Source organism: Urocampus carinirostris, chromosome 14 (genome assembly GCF_059441175.1).
Source record: "Urocampus carinirostris isolate Australia breed hairy pipefish chromosome 14, RoL_Ucar_1.0, whole genome shotgun sequence".
NCBI classification, from domain to species: domain Eukaryota; kingdom Metazoa; phylum Chordata; class Actinopteri; order Syngnathiformes; family Syngnathidae; genus Urocampus; species Urocampus carinirostris.
Window position 1 is genome coordinate 37,050,632 of NC_142362.1, and position 19,568 is coordinate 37,070,199.

Genomic DNA, 19,568 nt, shown 5'->3' on the forward strand with positions numbered 1-19,568 from the left:
AAAATAAAGAACTTTATCACAATATTCGGCATGTGGGATGTTACATACAGGGTTGTCGTGATAACGTTGGTATCGTAACGGTTGTGCAATATTGCATTTGGTGCAAAGTCATCATAGTGCAAAAATAGTCAGCATATGCATTGGTGCAAACATAGACATCATAGTGCAGAAACAGGAAATGGTCAGACATTGTGCAATTTGAATGGCCATAACGATACCATCTGCCGTGCAAGCTGACGCTCCCTTTAACATAAATGTCATACATCCTGGATTCATTACGCATCAACTGAACTATTTCAAGCCTTTTATTATTTTAATATTGCTGAATTTGGCTTACAGCTTAAGAAAACTCAAAAATCCTATCTCAAAATATTAGAATATCATGAAAAAGTACACAAGTAGGCTATTCAACTAATCACCTGAATCATCTAATTAACTCGAAACACCTTGCGAGGGTTTCCTGAGCCTTAAAAACACTCAGCTTGGTTCAGTAAACTAAATCACTGCTGATCTGACTGCTGTCCAGAGGACCATCATTGATACCCTCCATTAGGAGGGTAAGACACAAAAAGAAATTTCTAAAAGAGCAGGCTGTTCACAGAGTGAAGTTTCAAAGCATATCCACAAAAAGTCTGTTGGAAGGGAAAAATGTGGCCGGAAACGCTGCACAACCAAGAGAGATGACCGCAGCCTTAACAAAATTGTGAAGAAGAGCCGCTTCCAGAATTTGAGGGAGCTTCAAAGACAGTGGTCTGAAGCTGGAGTCCAGGTATCAAAAGTCACAGTTCACAGACGTGTCCGGGAAATGGGCTACAATAGCCGTATTCCCATGGTCAAGCCACTTCTGAACTCAAGACAACGGAGGAAGCGTCTGACTTGGGCTATGGAGAAGAAGCACTGGACAGTTGCAGAGTGGTCCAAAGTCCTCTTTTCAGACGAAAGCAAGTTTTGCATTTCATTTGGAAGTCAAGGCGCCAGAGTCTGGAGAAAGGCTGGAGAGGAGCAAAATCCAAGTTGCTTGAAATCCAGTGTGAAGTTCCCACAGTCAGCAATGGTTTGGGGAGCCATGTCAGCTGCTGGTGTTGGTCCACTGTGTTTCATCAAGTCCAGAGTAAATGCAACTGTGTACCAAGAGATTTTAGAGCACTACATGCTTCCATCTGCTGAAAAGCTCTATGGAGATGAGTATTTCATTTTCCAGCATGATCTGGCACCTGCCCACAGTGCCAAAACCACCAGTAACTGGTGCACTGACCATGGCATCACTGTCCTTGATTGGCCTGCTAATTCCCCTGACCTGAACCCCATCGAGAATTTGTGGGGTATAGTTAAGAAGAAGATGAAAGACACCAGACCTACAAATGCAAATGAGATGAAGGCCGCTATCGAAGCATCCTGGGCATCAATAACACCTCAGCAATGCCACAGGCTGATTGCCTCCATGCCACGCCGGATTGATGCAGTAATCCGTGCAAAAGGATTCCCAACCAAGTACTGAGTGCATCAATGGACATTTTCAAATGTTTGATTTAGTTTTGCTGTTATAAAATTATTTTTTTACTTGGTCTGAGGAAGTATTCTAATATTTTGAGATAGGATTTTTGAGTTTTTTTCAGCTGTAAGCCAAAATCAGCAATATTCAAATAATAAAAGGCTTGAAATAGTTCAGTTGATGTGTAATGAATCCAGAATGTATGACATTTTTGTTTTTTTAATTGCATTACAGAAAATAAAGAACTTTATCACAATATTCTAATTTTCTGAGACAGTCCAGTATATATATATATATATATATATATATATATATATATATATATATTCTTTTAGAAAATCATTGTTACTGTAAATTTACTCCATGTTTGGCAAGATGAGATACCGCCACAACTGCAATTGGCTTTATGTAGTTGCCCTCTATGAATCATAACATTTGTAAACTTATTTTTTATTTATAGTAGCTATTAATGTGCACAGCTTACATATTACAACTTGATCAGAATGAGCAGTTTATTTTTCTTAGTCAAGGCATTTGTGCAAATGATTAAGGACAAGTACCAACAATGGTAAGAACTTATATGATGTTTAGAAGTTACATATTTTAACATAAAGAACTTACCTGTAACCATACACATGTACCTATGCACTTTCTGCAATATATTTGTCAATACTATGGTGCTCATAACAATGTTTTTTTCTTATAGTCGATACAGTTGTTATTGACAAACAAGGTATGGATTGATTGATCAATTTACACTCAAATACTCATAAATACATGAATAAAGTTATGCTTTTAGAAATGAGTCTTCCAGTCTTTTCTTGTCCGTTAGAGTAGTTTCTCCTTGTAAGATTTGTTAGCAAGGTGGGGGTTGGCACAGTTTGGGTGGTAACAGCCTTATGCTGAATAAAGGCATTGGGGAAATCCTGCACGAAGTGATTCTCCGGACTCAAGTTTCTAAAAGCCTTACACCAAATAGTGTTCTTTTTTTTGTATCACATCAACAGAAGAGTTTTGTGTACTGTCTTTCTGAGACAACTTGTTGAATAGAAGGAATATTTTCCTCATTTCCCCTCGATTTCCTTTCATTGGACTCTATGATGTGAAGGATCAATCTGGTCTGAGATGTTTGTTGATACACTAAACATTTTATACAAAAATATGACTTATTTTTCGCTGGTCTTTATTAAATGTTTATCCTGGAGTGCCATGTCTTATCTTGTTGCATAAATTGTAGCACATAATTATTATAATTGACAAAAAAAACATTTCAATTATTGTGTTTTCATTTTAATGATGAATTATTGTATTGTATTGTATTTATTTATTCAGCCAGTATAAACCATAAACATGATATGTACAACAAATCATTTGACACACGAACTCTCAATAATGATAATATAATATATTTTAAAGAATAAAAAGAATAGAGTAAAAACGCTAATATAGTGTATAATACAAGGTAATTATATGGAATAGTTTAAAAAGAAAGAATATGTAAAGACTAGAGTAGAATAGGTCGGAGGAACGCCGTTGGCATAATAATACTATACATAATAACCTAAATCAATTCCCGTTGAACATACAAATAGCGGAAGGGTAAAAACTCTTTTTAAGACGTGTAGTCCTGCTCACAATGGAGCGTTTAGTCTGCCGTAATATAAAAGCCTTTAGTGTTAAAAATAATGTAATATATTATATATTGTCCATACAGAACTCAATTTAATGTTTTGTTTTGTAATAAAATCACATGGACTGTAGACTTTTCAAGGTCAACCTGACATGGGCCATTCACGTGGAGAGTACAAAAGATCTTAGAGAACCTCAGAAATAATGTAGTGTCAGCATAGGTGTCTGGAAATATAAGTCATCTGATAAAACTGAGCTCATCTTTCCCATTTGTGGCAGATCATCAATTATATATATATATATATATATATATATATATATATATCTCATCTCATCTCATTAGCCGTACCGCGTATCCTCAGTAGGGTCGCGGGGGGCTGGAGCCCATCCCAGCAATCATCGGGCAGTGGGCAGGGGACACCCTGAACTGGTTGCCAGCCAATCGCAGGGCACACAGGGACAGACAACTCATTCGCTCATTCACACCTAGGGACAATTTGGACCGGCCAATTCACCTGAAATGCATGTCTTTGGAATGTGGGAGGAAACCGGAGTGCCCGGAGGAAACCCACGCAAGCACGGGGAGAACATACAAACTCCGCACAGAAAGTCTGGAGCTGGATTTGAACCCACGACAGGTTCCCATGACATGAACTGTGCCGCACAAGCGCTAACCACTGTGCCGCCGTGCTGCCTATATATATATATATATATATATATATATATATATATATATATATATATATATATATATATATATATACCGGAGCCATATCCCCCTAGTGGGAGGTGGCTAGAGTCAAAAACACACTCCTGACTCTTTCTGGGAGATTGATTACGAGGATCGAGCTCCAAAGATTTAATTTCGCCCTATGTTCCGGTCCAGAGCCTTCGCTCTAAAAATGCTGGTCTACTAGTGATCCCAAGAGCCAAGAAGAGATCTGCAGGTTCGAGAGCGTTCTCCATTCGGGCCCCAGTGCGGTGGAATGTTCTTCCGCCTGAGATTCAATCTACAACCTCAGTGGAAAATCTAAGCTAAAACACACTTTTATTCTACAGCATATGAATAATCTATATTTTATGTTGACAATATCTGTGTATTATTTGCCCTCATGTAGGTTTTAGATCAGGGGATGGTGTCATAATAGTCTATAATAATAGTTTGCAATAGTCTTTGATTTGTGCAGCCCTTTGAGACTCTTTGTGACTAAGGGCTAAACAAATAACCATGACATGACTTGACCCTGACTTCAGTGTTTCTGCTTGTCTTAAGCCCTCTTGTGTTCATTTTTCTATACACATGTAAGCCAAACGCCTGATTGTATTGCAAGGCTTCTTCTAAAGTATGTTATATTGGTATTTCGATGTTTACGTAATCCATTCTAGGTAAATGATACATTCGTATACATTTTCTGTTGCCCTTTCACATTGTATTTTATAGTGCTAAAATCAGCTTGTATGCAAGCATATACTGTACTTTTTTAGACTTTGTTTTCAAATTAGCTTCACTCGATAAACATTATTTGTATCACAATCAAAAGCATGGCTGGGGATGAATAAATACATGCAGTAATGGGTCCCTATGTTGTAGCTGTTTTCACACGATGGAAGGGGCAATGGTTAAAGCGCAAACATGTACTGTGTTTCTCACATAAAAGTTATGAGGGCAAAACACTGTGTTACTGTATTTTTTGTGGGATAATTAGCGTTTCAATTTGACCGAGAGCTCTAAAAAGCTGGTTCAGTTGCTAATGTCCTCTTTAAGAAAAAATAAGCACTAACCTTGTAATCCATGTGAATCGAATCATAAGATTAAGTCAATCAGCTATGGCAGAGGTGTACAAGCGGGTCATTGAGGGTCGTATGACCTGCATGTTTTTTTGAGGTTTCGCTTCTTCAAATGAGGTGATTCCAACCATCAGCTCCGGCCTGATGACTTTGTATCACCTGAGTTAAGAAGAGAAACCTCCAAAAATATGCAGGACATGCGACCCTCAAGGACCGGTCTGCTCACCTCTGAGCTATGGCAATTTACAAGATGAACTAATTAAGAATTAAGTTAAATGTTAAATTGCTAGTATGACAGTCTTGATTATGTTGGGACTAACTCGCTGCAAAGGAACGCGTTTCTGGAAGGCAATTACTTTTTTCTGCAACAAGTGATGTAACCCGTTATTGATAAAATTGTCTAATTCTACCGTCGCTATTACATGGTGCTCTACTGCATTATTCAGTTACTTATTAAATACAGATAATAAATCACTGTGTCCTCTGATTGTTGAATACTCATGCATCACTCACATTGACACATTCAACCCTTGATTCACCGGCAATATTCTCTGAAAATTGGGCATGTTTATATTTATCTACAAATTTCAATTAAATACAGTTATGGCAGGGCTTTTTAAAGCACAGAATATGAGATAACTGAGTTTCTTCCAATTGAGATATTCTCCCTACCATATATACTCGCATCCAAGGTGAATTTACAACTACAGACCCTCCCCTACTTACGACCATTCGACTAGGTAGATAGGATAATTTTTTTTTCGGATGTCGAAAAATATCTGCACATTGCTGTATGTTTGATATTGTATTGTGTGCACATTTTTCCAAGTGCAGGACAGAACTGTAGAGCTTCTTTCTGCTGCTTTAGTGTTAAAAATAATGTGGCGCTGGGAGAGGTCACTTAGCATCCATCCCGAAGAAGAAATCCGCTTCCTCTTCCTAGTTTGTGTGTAAACATTCTATACTCTATGTCCACTATGCACAATAAGAACTAAGAAGAACTAAGACATTTTTATTGTTTAATATCTCGTGCATCCATTCAATATGGTTGCTGTAAAGTTTAAAGAAGAGGCGAGCCGTTTATTTTGAAATTAAAGTGGAATAAAAAAGCTTGATGCGGTTGAGAAAATGGTTGAATTGCTTTCGGCCACTTTCTACCACAGAGTTTTGTTCTTTTTATTTGTAAAATTATTTTTGCAATACATAATTTCTGGAGAAGAAAAGAAAACATCTTAGACAGTACACAACAGTTGTGTGAATTTGACAACTAGGCCTTAAGCTCCAGTCTGAATTAGTAATTTGTCTATGAGCCGCTCTTGGAAGTGAAATTTCTTATTTCATTTGTGAGGACTTGGGTGTAGGAGAAGAGATTTGGGCCGACCCTGGCCCAATTCTCTGGGTCCAGGGGCAGTCCAGAGACAATGAATACTGACGGGTAGATAATAGAAAGAAAAACTCAAAAGCTCAACCTTACCTGACATTTTAGGTCCAACTTGGCCAAAATTTGGATCGGGTTGGGCTTGGGCTCTGGCTCAACGTCTTCCCTCTTGACTGAAAATGCCATCCAAAACCTTTTCCTGCTTACAAAAGGCTAGGTCGCTTTGGAGTTGTCTGATATTATGCTTCTAAATCAACACAATTTTTTTTTTTTTTCTGCAGCTTGTTCTTTTTAGGTTGAATGTTTGTTGGTGCCATTGCTTTGGTGGATTACTATACCCTAGCCGATCAGTTTTTAAAGCCAGTAATGTTTTCCAAGGCCTGCTAGCAAGCACTGACTCTCCAACTGATTGGCTAAACCAACAGCTTAATCCAACACTGATGTTACCGTACACGGCTTTCAGTATTTTTTGAGAATGTGTCCGGGTACATTTCTGAGCCTATCAACAAAAATGGATGAAATGTGACTGGTTGAATGCTTTTATATGAAAGCACACATCTGGAAGCAGCAGAACCAGGGGGAACAATGAAAGGAAGCTGACAGACAATTTTAAATTATCTATTAAGAATTAATGGAAAAAAATATAGTTACCATCACATGATCCAGATCTTGATATTTTGTTAAGCCAGCAGAGAAGACCTTGCAGCCTCTGTAGGCCCACCAATGAGTGGTTTGAAGCCCAGAGACAAAATGGATATAGATTGTCTCAGCTGTTTGTTTGCAACCCTTCAAAATTACTCAAGCAAGGAATTATGTAAAGGGTTTGCTGCTCCCAAAGGGTGGTGTACATGTTTTTTTTCTATTTATTTAATTATTTGTCAGATTCAAAGCAGTTTAAGGGGGTCGGCTTCATAGTACGTACGGTAATTTCGAACTGAATAGTTACTATTAGAATAATGTGCAACTTTTTGGTGTCAACTATGCAAACCAAGACTTCAGTGTTATCGTCACATCACAAGATCATCAAGACTGTCTAACAGAATTCTCTCGGGCACAGTCCAACGGGGCAGGAGGAGAAGAAGACCAAAAAAAGAACTGGGTTGACAACATTAGGAATGGACTGTTTGCCAGGACCCAAAAACAGGTGTCCTCATTGGTGCCCTGCTGACTAAGGATTGACCGATATGGGTTTTTCAGGGCCGATACCGATCTTAGTATGAAGAGGAGGCCAATAACTGATCTTTGGAGCCGATATTAATTGTCTGTAAAGTTTGAAAACCGGCGTAAGACATTTTTAATAATGCAAAGAGTAACAGAATAATTATTATAAATTCACAACCAAACTTTAAGATCTCTCAGAACCTTTTATATACCAAAAATTTGAATTTCAATACAACAAACATGACTAATCATTCACTTAAACCAAAAACTAAAAGAAAACAAAATGAGGCTTAGCAGCAACTCATATAAAAGGTAAATAAAAACTTAAATAGCTCCCTGATATTTTTTTACAATAAATAAATAAAAATGTGAATACAACAAACATGCCTTGCATTCATTTGAAATAGAAAGTGCATAAAAATGTCAACGCAGCTCACGAATTGATAAGTGTGGGCACTCTTGTTTTACAACCAGAATGAACTAATGTTATGGTAACATCTGATCAGTCAGCTATCTCCTCTAGTGTGCTTTAATGTTCTCTCTTAATCACAAACACACAAGCTTAATTGACAAACTAATGTTATGATAAGAGCTAATATGTCAGTCTCTACTCTGCTCTAATGTTACCATTCCTGCTTAAGTGGCACCACCCCTTATCGCTTATTCATTTAGAAGGCGCAGGGTGAGTAGTGTCCGAGACAGAGGGAGAGGATAGAGGGAGGGAGAATTGAAAAAAATGCAGATGCAGATATCCGTTAAATTCCCAAATATCTGTGATGTTAATTGGCCCACCTAATAATCGGCCAGCCTGATAATCAATTGAGCTTTATCGATGACCCAGGTGGTTAAAGGATCTGTGAACTGTTAACCGCAAATCTGGGAAGCAACTGAATCACTTTTTAAATAAAGTAAGTGGTAACTGTAACTAATTAATGTTTTTCAGTAACGCACACAACACTGTTAATGACAGTTCATTATTAATTTTTATTCACATACCCTTTATTTACTTATCTTAAACGATCTTCCTCACATCTTCAAGATACAATAAACATCTTTTTTTGTACTGGAAAAATAAGAATACACAAGGAGAAGAATGAGCACAGCCATCAAATTGGAACACATTTTCAGGAGTCGCCAGCCTACAACTAAGAAATAGCGAGGGAGCCCACACGAAACCCAAAAACGCTCCCAAGCAGGAAGGGCTTTGTATCCGTGTGCAGGGTCAACAAAAAAAGCTGAGCCTGCTGGATTTAATTGGCGTCTTCTGCTAGTTACAACGTCCAAACAGGGCGGCTGTCACGGGGCAAAAAAACCCTCTAGTGTTTCTTTTTTAAAAGGTCGGCATTTAAATGAGGCACTCGTACACTTGAGGTCAGCGCTGACCTTATTCCTTTTCCAACGGCAGCCATGCGCGCGCTCCCTCGAGAGTTCCCATGGAAATACGAGAAAATCCGGCACGTTGGAAAGCTTATAATGTGCCTTTTTTGCACCGCCGTGGTCCCCTCAAGGCGAACATTCATCTTCTGTTGTGTACAAGAGAAGAACTGCGGTTCCACCCACATCGAATAAAGACGTCCCTGCATGCTGAATCACGTTCAAGGTGGTCTTCTTTCCAGCTAGCGGGCTTAAAGTTTGATTTTTTTGTGGTTATTAAATCCGGGGATAAATCCATGTGAATGTTGAGGTTTTTTTGTTTTTCTTTTTGCAGGGACACTTGCATCCTGACTCGCATATGGAAGGAAGTGAGCTCTTTGTTCCTTGCTAGTCAGATGTAATACTCTTTCCCGCTTTCCCGCACTGATTCATGGGGGCAGGTTTCAGTCCTGTAGTCCATGTACACAGCTGGGGTGCCCTCCCGTTTCATGACTTCTTCACGCCCGGCTTGCCGCCGCTGGTAAAAGATTCGCGTTGCGGCAACGAGAGCGCACGCACCGATGAAGGCCGCCGCCGTGACCACTCCTGAAAAAAAAAAAAACAGCAGGGGGAGGATACATTAGTGCTCCTATTAGTATTAGGTTTAGTAGACAATCACCTTCAGGAGGGAAGGCATCAATGGATTTTGAACTTGCAAGAAGGACAGGGAGAGAACCATTCAGATAAAGTCTAACATGTTCTTAAGGCTCTCCCCTGCACCCCTTTGTTTTTATTCCAGTTTCTAGGATTCAAAATCTGATCCAACCTAAACGGTATGAGATTAAAAAACCAGCAACATTATTGGCCAGTAGCGACAGATATGGTTTAGTCAAAACAATGAACAAAATACTTCTAAACCTTATCTAAATCAGCTGCTACACTGAAATTCCACATAGACCATCTGGGAATGGCCTACCCTTTTCATGCCTTTCTTAGATGCACAATAGCTTTTCCCGGATGGATTTCTTCCTGAAAGATAAGAAATTGCTACACAGCGTTACTGCCTGCAGATACCAGTCTATGGTTATCCCTGATTACGGCCCAACATCAAATGACATCACTTATACTGACTGTAGACCTGCCCACAAATTCTTGAAATCTAACTCCCCGTTACATTCTGTGGCTAAGTTAAAGGATATTCCCGTGGAAGAAATACTGCCCTTTTTCAAAATTAACAGCAGTATTGGTATTAGCAGTGGTATACTTTAGGATTGTTTTAAGGTTTTATTTTCAGGTGTAGCGCTTTCAACAATAAATCAGAATTACGTTTCTCAATGTCAAAGAAAATGATTAAACAATTTAAGAATATGTGAACTGAATACTATGCTTAAACCCAATTCTTCACAGTGACTGAGCTATATGATAACACCTGGGCAGGAGACTTGTTATCTTGCGTGCATGTGTGAAACAAAGGAACAGGCCAGTCAGAGGGGTGGGAGGCCCCCGGACCCCAAAAGGCCGGAGCTGTGAGACAGTAGGCCTGCCACCTCAAAATTCAGGTTGAAAGAAGCCAGCGAGCTGACAAAGGCCTGGCTTACAGGGGGCCAAAATAATTATTTTCTAGCAAGCCAAGAAGCTAAAAGTTTGATTAATGAGAGGCCAAAAGACTTCTCGGGAGCCAGCTTAGCAAGCAACCAGAGAAACTTGCTTGGCCCGTGCCCAAGCCTGATTGAGCCAGCGGCCAAACTGGTGGGACACAGTCAGAGAGCTCAAAGAAGCCTCAAGCCACCAGCAGCCAAACACGGCTTCAACACAATGCATTCCGTGGTACCCTTCCTGACCGGGTCTCCAGCCGTCGGGATTACGTACCGCTCTACCGCCGAAGACATCAAGACAATTTAATTGAAACAGAACTACTGTCCATCTCATGGTGCTAGCCATTTATATTGGTGTGACGTTAAGGGGGAATTATATAAAATAACAAAACCGTAATAATTAGGTCAACATTGTTTTCTATCTAAATGGTGCCAGTTAAGATCTCAACTCATATCTTCATTTGTTTTATTTTCCTATTCTTGTTTTATTTTGTGCTCCATTCAAGTTTCTTCTCTAGATGATGAGTAAAAAAAAAAACCTCCATAAATTTAAGAGTGTGTGTGTATGTGTCTTGATTAAAGTATATTAAACTATTAAACACGGTAAAAAGTTGTGTGTAGGATGTGTCAGGATCACCCCAAAAAGTTTTTTTTTCCGTTTTTCTGATTTACCGTAAATTCCGGACAATAGAGCGCACCTGATTATAAGCTGCACCCACCACATTTTAAGAAGATAACCGCTTTTGTACTTATACAAGCCGCACCTGCATATAAGCCGCATGCGCCCACATTAAAACATGTAACACAATCACAAAAGTAACCCAAACCCGACTTTAAGTCCCGCGATTGTAACTGAAAATAAAGTACACAGTCTAAAAACCACAGCCGGCAAAATGGATAGAAAATTATACCGGTAATTAAGATTTGATGCAGACCTGCAGAGTCCGGGTCCCGTTGAAAGTAATAAAAGGAAAAAAAGTCTATATTTCCAAAGGTAAGGGTCGGAAAAATATATATCCACTAGTGTCCGCTGCGTCCAAAAACACGTCTCACTCCACTTCCCGTCAGCCCCCGTTTTTTTCACCCCTTCTTTTTGATTCGCCCGTGGAAAACATATCAGAATAAGTCTCTAAAATAAATACATTGCAAAAATATACAGTTGCAAATACATATTATACATGGTTACACATTCTTACAAAGAAAGACGGTACACCGAGAGAGTTTTCAAAGCTTTAATAATAATATAACTTTCATCCCAAACCGTGACTGTGACAGGTAGCAACACGCTACTAGCAACACGCTCGCAAAACAGTAAACGGGTCTGTTAAAAAAATATACCGTACTTGTAGAAATCACGGTAAACCATCCTCATCTTCCTCCTTATAACTGACGCCATCAAAGTCGTTTTCCTCAGTATCGGAAAGAAACTTTGTCAAATAGAGGTCGTCCCACGCTCCCTTATTCCAAAACACGCTCGCAAAGTCAAGTTTACGTGCAATAGCTCTGTTTCCTTCTTTATCGGATTGCTCGATTGCTTTTAGCTTGAAAGCTGTGTCATGTGCCTTTCTTTTTGCAATTTGCACGATGAGGGTAAGTTTAAACTAATTTAATTTGTGCACAAGCTGAGAAGTTGCAGTCTTCCTCGGCGCATATATTCCAGCGGTCTAAATCTTACCTTTTGTACTCGAGCGCCGCTGGCGGCCGTTGGAAAAATTACATAAATTGGCTGCATCACTGAATAAGCCGCAGGGTTGAACCTTTGGGAAAAAAGTAGCGGCTTATAGTCCGGAATTTACGGTACTCATCTAAAAACTTAAAGGGTGATCAAAAAAGGCAGACTGAATTTGAAAAGAATAAACTAGGCACTTCATCTTAATTGGTCAATTGATTTTTTTGTTCATCCACAGGTCTTTGGCATCCTGGCCTTTCATGAGCACTACTTTGCGTGGCTTGGACTGACTTCGCGAATGAGCAACACGAGTCCTCATATAGCTACTTCTGAATTGGAATCCATATTTTTTCCCGGGTTGTGTCAGTTTCATGGGCAGCACGGTGTCGCAGTGGTTAGCACGTGTGCGGCACAGTTCTGAGGTCATGAGATCAAACCCACCTGTGTGGAGTTTGCATGTTCTCCCCGTGCTTGCATGGGTTTTCTCCGGGCACTCAGGTTTCCTCCCAAATTCCAAAAACATGCATGTCAGGTTATTGGCCGGTCCAACTTGTCCCTAGGTGTGAATAAGCGAGTGAGTTGTCTGTCCCTGTGTGCCCTGCAACTGACTGGACCCCAGTTGAGGGTGTCCCCGCGACCCTACTGAGGATAAGCGGTGCAGATAATGGATGCATGGATGGATTTTTTTGTTAAAGTAAATTGTTGAGGACCCAAATTTCGGTACAAGGGCAAGTCATTTTCTTCATATCTCATTTGAAAAAAGAAAGGAGTGCTAAAGACCTCTCTGCAAAAAATAGCAGTTTAGACAATAACTAGGTTGTGCAAAAGAGATTGCAATTACAGTCTCAATAGTCTGTTATTACCTGAAGATAATGCGTACATGATTAAAAGCCGGATGCTCAAATTTGAGAGCAAGCTCAATTTTGTATTTGCACAAACTGCACCGGATTTTAAGCCGCAGAATTAAACCTGGTGCCATCCACGTGGGGAATTTGGAGTTGACAGTTCCAGGGCAACCATACTGTGGACAATTTGCCAGATTGCAAAACCGGCTTGTTTTATGCGGTTGTCATTGGTGGTGTCCGCGGCAACGGACTAAATTACATTCGCTTGTCATCGTTCCTCAAAGATTAAAGGAAACAAAAGCCTTTTTAAAAGATTACTCACTGCTCTTCAATCGGATGTATAAATTGAGGACTTGATTTGTGGATAAAAAAGTTAAAATATTTTAAGTATGTTGTAAATAAAGTACTGGCAACCCTTCCATTTTTCTCCTGTTATGTACTATATAAGTGACGTTGGCAGAAACAATGATTTCAACAGTGATTTCAGTGACTTTATAGTAACTTTTAGATAGTAAATTTTAGATTTATAGTAAGGGCTTACGTATCTCATGCTCTCCCACTCCTCTCGCACTACACAGACACCTCTGTTAGGGCCCGGTCACACAGCCGTTTGCGTCTGTATCGCGGGTAAAATTTTGCGTTTTTTTTTTTTGCCCGTGGTTGCTCGCGATGGAAAATGCGCAAAATTGGCCAACCCGCTGTTCATCGGTGGTATGCCCGCAAAACAGACGCCGGCGACTGTTCCGCTTCCTCATCGCGTCATTTCCGCGTCATTTTCTCGTGTGGACCACGGGTATAAAAGCTGCCGAGCCGGCGTTATGCCGAGAAATGCATCCTTGCCGAGATTTGCATCCCCTTGCTACTACAACCACTTTTACCTCGTTTTATTTCACTTTTATATCACTTTTAGGGAATTTAATGGCGAACATATAACCAAAACCACTTCGTCTTGCATTTGTTGGGAATGCAATACAACTTAAACCATTCCGTCTTTGTATTTGTTGTGAATGTAATCGAACGGTAATGCACGCCGTATACAAATCACTTTTGTTTATTTTGCCTTTTTCTATTCAAATCGCTCGTATTGAAACTGTTATGCACTCTACCATAAAGCTTATTTCTGCATAATAAGCTTTACGGCAGAGTGCATAACAGTTCTCAAAAGTGATTTATATACGGTGTGCATTACCGTTTGATTACGTTCACAACAAAAACAAAGACGGAATGGTTTATGTTGTATTACATTCCCAACAAATGCAAGACGAAGTGGATTTGGTTATATGTTCGCCATTACATTCCCTAAAAGTGAGATAAAACGAGGTAAAAGTGGTTGTAGTAGCGAGGGGATGCAAATCTCGGCAGGGATACAATTCTCGGCATAACACCGGGCTGTAGAAATCATAACCGTTCAAGAAACAGTCCCGTGAAGATCAAGATTTCAAGCTATGGCACCGAAGAGGCCAATATGTTATTATTGTAATAGTTTTTCATTTGTATTTTATTATCTTGTTATGAAATGAAAAGAAATGTAAAGAAATAAAAATGGATTAAGACAAGGTCACTACTGTGACGGGGATCCATGTTCACCCCTTGACGTCTCGAGCACAACTAACGTGTGCTCGGAAAATCGCGCTGTATATTCGCGGAGAAAGGCATTTGACCGTCACACGCGTAACACGCTAATTTCACGTAATAACACCGCGATACAGGCGCAGAACATGCTATTACCATGCTCCACCCACGATTACCCGCTGAAAATTCCCGTCTTACCCATGTGTAACCACGCCCTGGCCGCGGCCAGAGCACGTCGTTCTGCGTCATTTCCGCATCATTACCTCGTGTGCCGCCCGCGGTTAACACGTGCTCAAAGTTTTGAGCAGCTCAAAACTTTTTCGCGCGGCCAACCGCGTGTGAATTTCCGACCGTGAGTAAAGCACTGCTGTATCTCGTCTATATGGCGGTCTCAAAGCGTCCAACAGCGCCCAACAGCGTCTGCTTCACGGGCAGAATATTCTGGCCGTGATTCAGCCTCGATACGCCCGTGAAAGGCTTGGTGACCGGGCCCTAAAGTTTTGAGCAGCGCAAAACTTTTTCGCGCTGCCAACCGCGTGAATTTCCGACCGCGTGTAGAGCACTGCTGTATCTCGTCTGTATGGCGATCTCAAAGCGTCCAACAGCGTCTGCTTCACAGGCAGAAATTTCTGGCCGTGATTCAGAGGCAAACGGCTGTGTGACCGGGCCCTTACATTAGCAACCGCCGACATCTCCATGCTGAGTGCTCATAAAAACCTCACATTTTATTTTGTTAATATCGAATTTATCTTATTACTGTACTGGATTTTCTTAAGTTCAGTTAGTATTTGAATGCATTTTTAGTGATCAGAATGATGTGTTTTAAAACTATCTTGGTTAACTTGGTTGCTTTTGGGACGGGACTGATTATTTAGTTTTCAATGATTTCATATTGGGAACATTTTTTTATCCATCCATCCATCCATCCATTGTCTTCCGCTTATCCGAGGTCGGGTCGCGGGGGCAGCAGCGTTAAAAGGGAAGCCCAGACGTCCCTATCCCCAGCCACCTCCTCCAGCTCATCCGACGGGACCCCGAGGCGTTCCCAAGCCAGCCGAAAGACATAGTCTCTCCAACGTGTCCTGGGCCGCCCCCGGGGCCTCCTGCCGGTGGGACATGCCCGGAACACCTCCCGAGGGAGGCGTCCAGGAGGCATCCTTATTAGATGCCCGAGCCACCTCAACTGGCTCCTCTCAACGCGGAGGAGCAGTGGCTCTACACCGAGTCCCTCCCGGATGACTGAGCTTCTCACCTTATCTCTAAGGGAGAACCCAGCCACCCTGAACAGGAAACTCATTTCGGCCACTTGTATCCGGGATCGAGTTCTTTCAGTCATGACCCAAAGTTCATGACCATAGGTGAGGGTAGGAACGTAGATCGACCGGTAGATCGAGAGCTTTGCCTTTCGGCTCAGCTCCCTCTTCACCACGACAGACCGGTGCAGGGTCCGAATGACGGCAGACGCTGCACCGACCCGTCTGTCGATCTCCCGTTCCATCCTACCCTCACTCGTGAACAAGACCCCAAGATACTTGAACTCCTCCACTTGGGGCAAGACCTCCTCCCCGACCCGGAGGGAGCATACCACCCTTTTCCGACTGAGAACCATGGCCTCGGACTTGGAGGTGCTGATCCCCATCCCGGCCGCTTCACACTCGGCTGCGAATCGCTCCAGCGAGAGCTGAAGATCACGGCCTGAGGAAGCCAACAGCACCACGTCATCTGCAAAAAGCAGTGACGCAATGCTGAGGCCCCCAAACCGGACTCCATCCCCGCCAAGGCTGCCCCTAGAAATTCTGTCCATAAAAGTTATGAACAGAATCGGTGACAAAGGGCAGCCCTGGCGGAGCCCAACCCTCACCGGGAACGAATCCGACTTACTGCCGGCAATGCGGACCAGACTCTGGCACCGGGCATACAGGGACCGCACAGCCCGGATAAGACTGTGCGGTACCCCATACTCCCGAAGCACCCCCCACAGGGCCTCCCGAGGAACACGGTCGAATGCCTTCTCCAAGTCCACAAAACACATGTAGACCGGACAGGCAAACTCCCATGCACCCTCAAGGACCCTGAAGAGTGTATAGAGCTGGTCCAGTGTTCCACGGCCAGGACGAAAACCACACTGTTCCTCCTGAATCCGAGATTCGACTTCCTGGCGGACCCTCCTCTCCAGTACCCCTGAATAGACCTTACCAGGGAGGCTGAGAAGTGTGATTCCCCTATAGTTGGAACACACTCTCCGGTCCCCCTTCTTAAAGACGGGAACCACCACCCCAGTCTGCCAGTCCAGAGGCACTGTCCCCGATGTCCACGCGATGTTGCAGAGGCGCGTCAACCATGACACGCCCACAACATCCAGAGCCTTAATGAAGTCCGGGCGGATCTCATCGACCCCCGGGGCCCTGCCACCGAGGAGTTTTTTGACAACCTCGGTGACTTCAACCCCAGTGATACGAGAGCCCAACCCAGAGTCCTCAGGCTCTGCTTCCCCAGAGGAAGACGTGCCGGTAGGATTGAGGAGGTCTTCGAAGTACTCCGCCCACCGATTCACAACGTCCCGGGTCGAGGTCAGCAGCGCCCCATCGGCACTATACACAGTGTCGATGGCACACCGCTTCCCCCCCCTAAGACGTCGGATGGTGGACCAGAATTTCCTCGAAGCCGTTCGGAAGTCGGCTTCCATGGCCTCGCCAAACTCCTCCCATGCCCGAGTTTTTGCCTCGGCAACCGCCAAAGCCGCATTCCGCTTGGCCAGCCGATACCTGCCAGCTGCTTCCAGAGTCCCACAGGCCAGGAAGGCCCGATAAGACTCCTTCTTCAGCTTAACGGCATCCCTCACCGCCGGTGACCACCAACGGGTCTGAGGGTTGCCGCCGCGGCAGGCACCGACTACCTTACGGCCACAGCTCCGATCAGCCGCCTCGACAATGGAGGCGCGGAACATGGTCCACTCGGACTCAATGTCCCCCGCCTCCCTCGGGACATGGGTGAAGTTCTGCCGGAGGTGCGAATTGAAACTTCTTCTGACAGGAGATTCTGCCAGCCGTTCCCAACAGACCCTCACAACACGCTTGTCTGCCGGGTCGGGCCGGCATCTTCCCCCACCATCGAAGCCAACTCACCACCAGGTGGTGATCAGTTGACAGCTCCGCCCCTCTCTTCACCCGAGTGTCCAGAACATGCGGCCGCAGGTCCGACGAAACGATGACAAAGTCGATCATCGAACTACGGCCTAGGGTGTCCTGGTGCCAAGTGCACATATGGACACCCTTATGTCTGAACATGGTGTTCATTATGGACAGACCATGACGAGCACAGAAGTCCAATAACGAAACACCACTCGGGTTCAGGTCAGGGGGGCCGTTCTTCCCAATCACGCCCCTCCAGGTCTCACTGTCATTGCCCACGTGAGCGTTGAAGTCTCCCAGCAGTACGAGGGAGTCCCCAGGGGGCGCGCTCTCAAGCACACCCTCTAAGGACCCCAAGAAGGGTGGGTACTCCGAACTGCTATTTGGTGCATAAGCACAAACAACAGTCAGGACCCGTCCCCCCACCCGAAGGCGGAGGGAGGCTACCCTCTCGTCTACCGGGGTGAACCCCAACGTACAGGCGCCGAGCCGTGGAGCAATTAATATGCCCACACCGGCTCTGCGCCTCTCACCACGGGCAACTCCAGAGTGGAAGAGAGTCCAACCCCTCTCGAGAGGACTGGTACCAGAGCCCAAGCCGTGCGTAGAGGTGAGTCCGACTATATCTAGTCGGAATTTCTCAACCTCACGCACCAACTCGGGCTTCTTCCCTGCCAGAGAGGTAACATTCCATGTCCCAAAAGCCAGTTTCTGTAGCCGGGGATCGTCGCGCCAAGGACCCCTCCCTTGGCTGCTACCCAGCTCTCTGCGCACCCGACCCCTTTGGCCCCTCCTACAGGTGGTGAGCCCATGGGAAGAGGGTCCCACGTCGTCCCTTCGGGCTGTGCCCGGCCGGCCCCCGTGGGTAAGGGTCCGGCCACCAGGCGCTCGCCAGCGGACCCCACCTCCAGGCCTGGCTCCAGAAGGGGGCCCCGGTAACCCGCGTCCGGGCGAGGGAAATCGAGGACCAAAGTTTTTTCTCATCATTAGGGGTCTTCTGATCTGCGTTTTGTCTGGCCACTCACCTAGGACCTGTTTGCCATGGGTGACCCTACCAGGGGCTTAAAGCCCCCGACAACATAGCTCCTAGGATCATTGGGACACACAAACTCCTCCACCACGATAAGGTAGCAGATCAAGGAGGATCAACATTTTTTTATTAAACAACCAATTCAAGATATGAGTACCGTCTTGGAAAAAATTAACCTCGTATGTAAAGGCATGACTGTAAATAAACAGTACAATTAAAAGAAGAAGCTTGTGTGAATCATGCACTGTATTTTGCAGATATTCAATTATATCTGTGATTTACATTTGCAATTTCTAATTCTGCGAGTGCATTTATTTTCAGATGTTGAGTAAATCGCAAAAACATTTGTGGATCTGAACAATACACAATTTCACTTTTTGTTGCAGGAAGTTCTTCCCATTTCCTTTTTCCATTTCTTCCAGTTAGCACTAGGAAATGCTACCTTAATTTGTTTGCATGCCGCATAATAAATGCACATAATTGATACATAATTTACGCACTAATACACATTTTCAGAGTGCCCTCTTTAGCTGTAGCATGCACTTGTCTTCAAACCAAAATCAGCTGCCGTTAATAACAAGGAAATAAGAAATGCAATTGCAAGGCAAAGCCAACATCGAAAAATGTCGGTGTCATTTTTAAGCAGACTTGTCGAGAGCATTTACAAGCACTTTACCTAAAATGTAAGCACTTTTCAATCCTTAAAAACACAACATCAAAATAAAAACATTTTTAAGGATTTCAAACATTCGTACGAGCCCTGCAAGTAGAGGTATGACTGTAAATTAGAAAAAAATATATCATTAAATTAGCATTTGGGCGTCATCTTTTGCAAAGTATCTCCTAAATAAAAGCCTGCGTGAAATAACGGTCGCCCCTGTGAACGCTAGCGTGAAAAGTCAATTGGGATGGCATGCTGATAAGC

The 19,568-nt window shown here is 43.2% G+C and overlaps 1 protein-coding gene across 2 annotated transcripts in view; it reads right to left on the bottom strand.

The window, feature by feature from the left end:
- Window positions 1-8,412: 8,412 nt before the first annotated feature.
- The window catches only part of LOC148353352 (contactin-associated protein-like 5), a 303,332-nt gene continuing 292,176 nt past the window's right edge, over window positions 8,413-19,568 (bottom strand). For both annotated transcript variants that reach the window (XM_088352165.1, XM_088352163.1), the window contains exon 24: window positions 8,413-9,407. In XM_088352165.1, coding sequence (XP_088208291.1) covers window positions 9,214-9,407 — 194 coding nt within the window. In that variant the 3' untranslated portion in view covers window positions 8,413-9,213. The remainder of the gene's footprint in view (window positions 9,408-19,568) is intronic.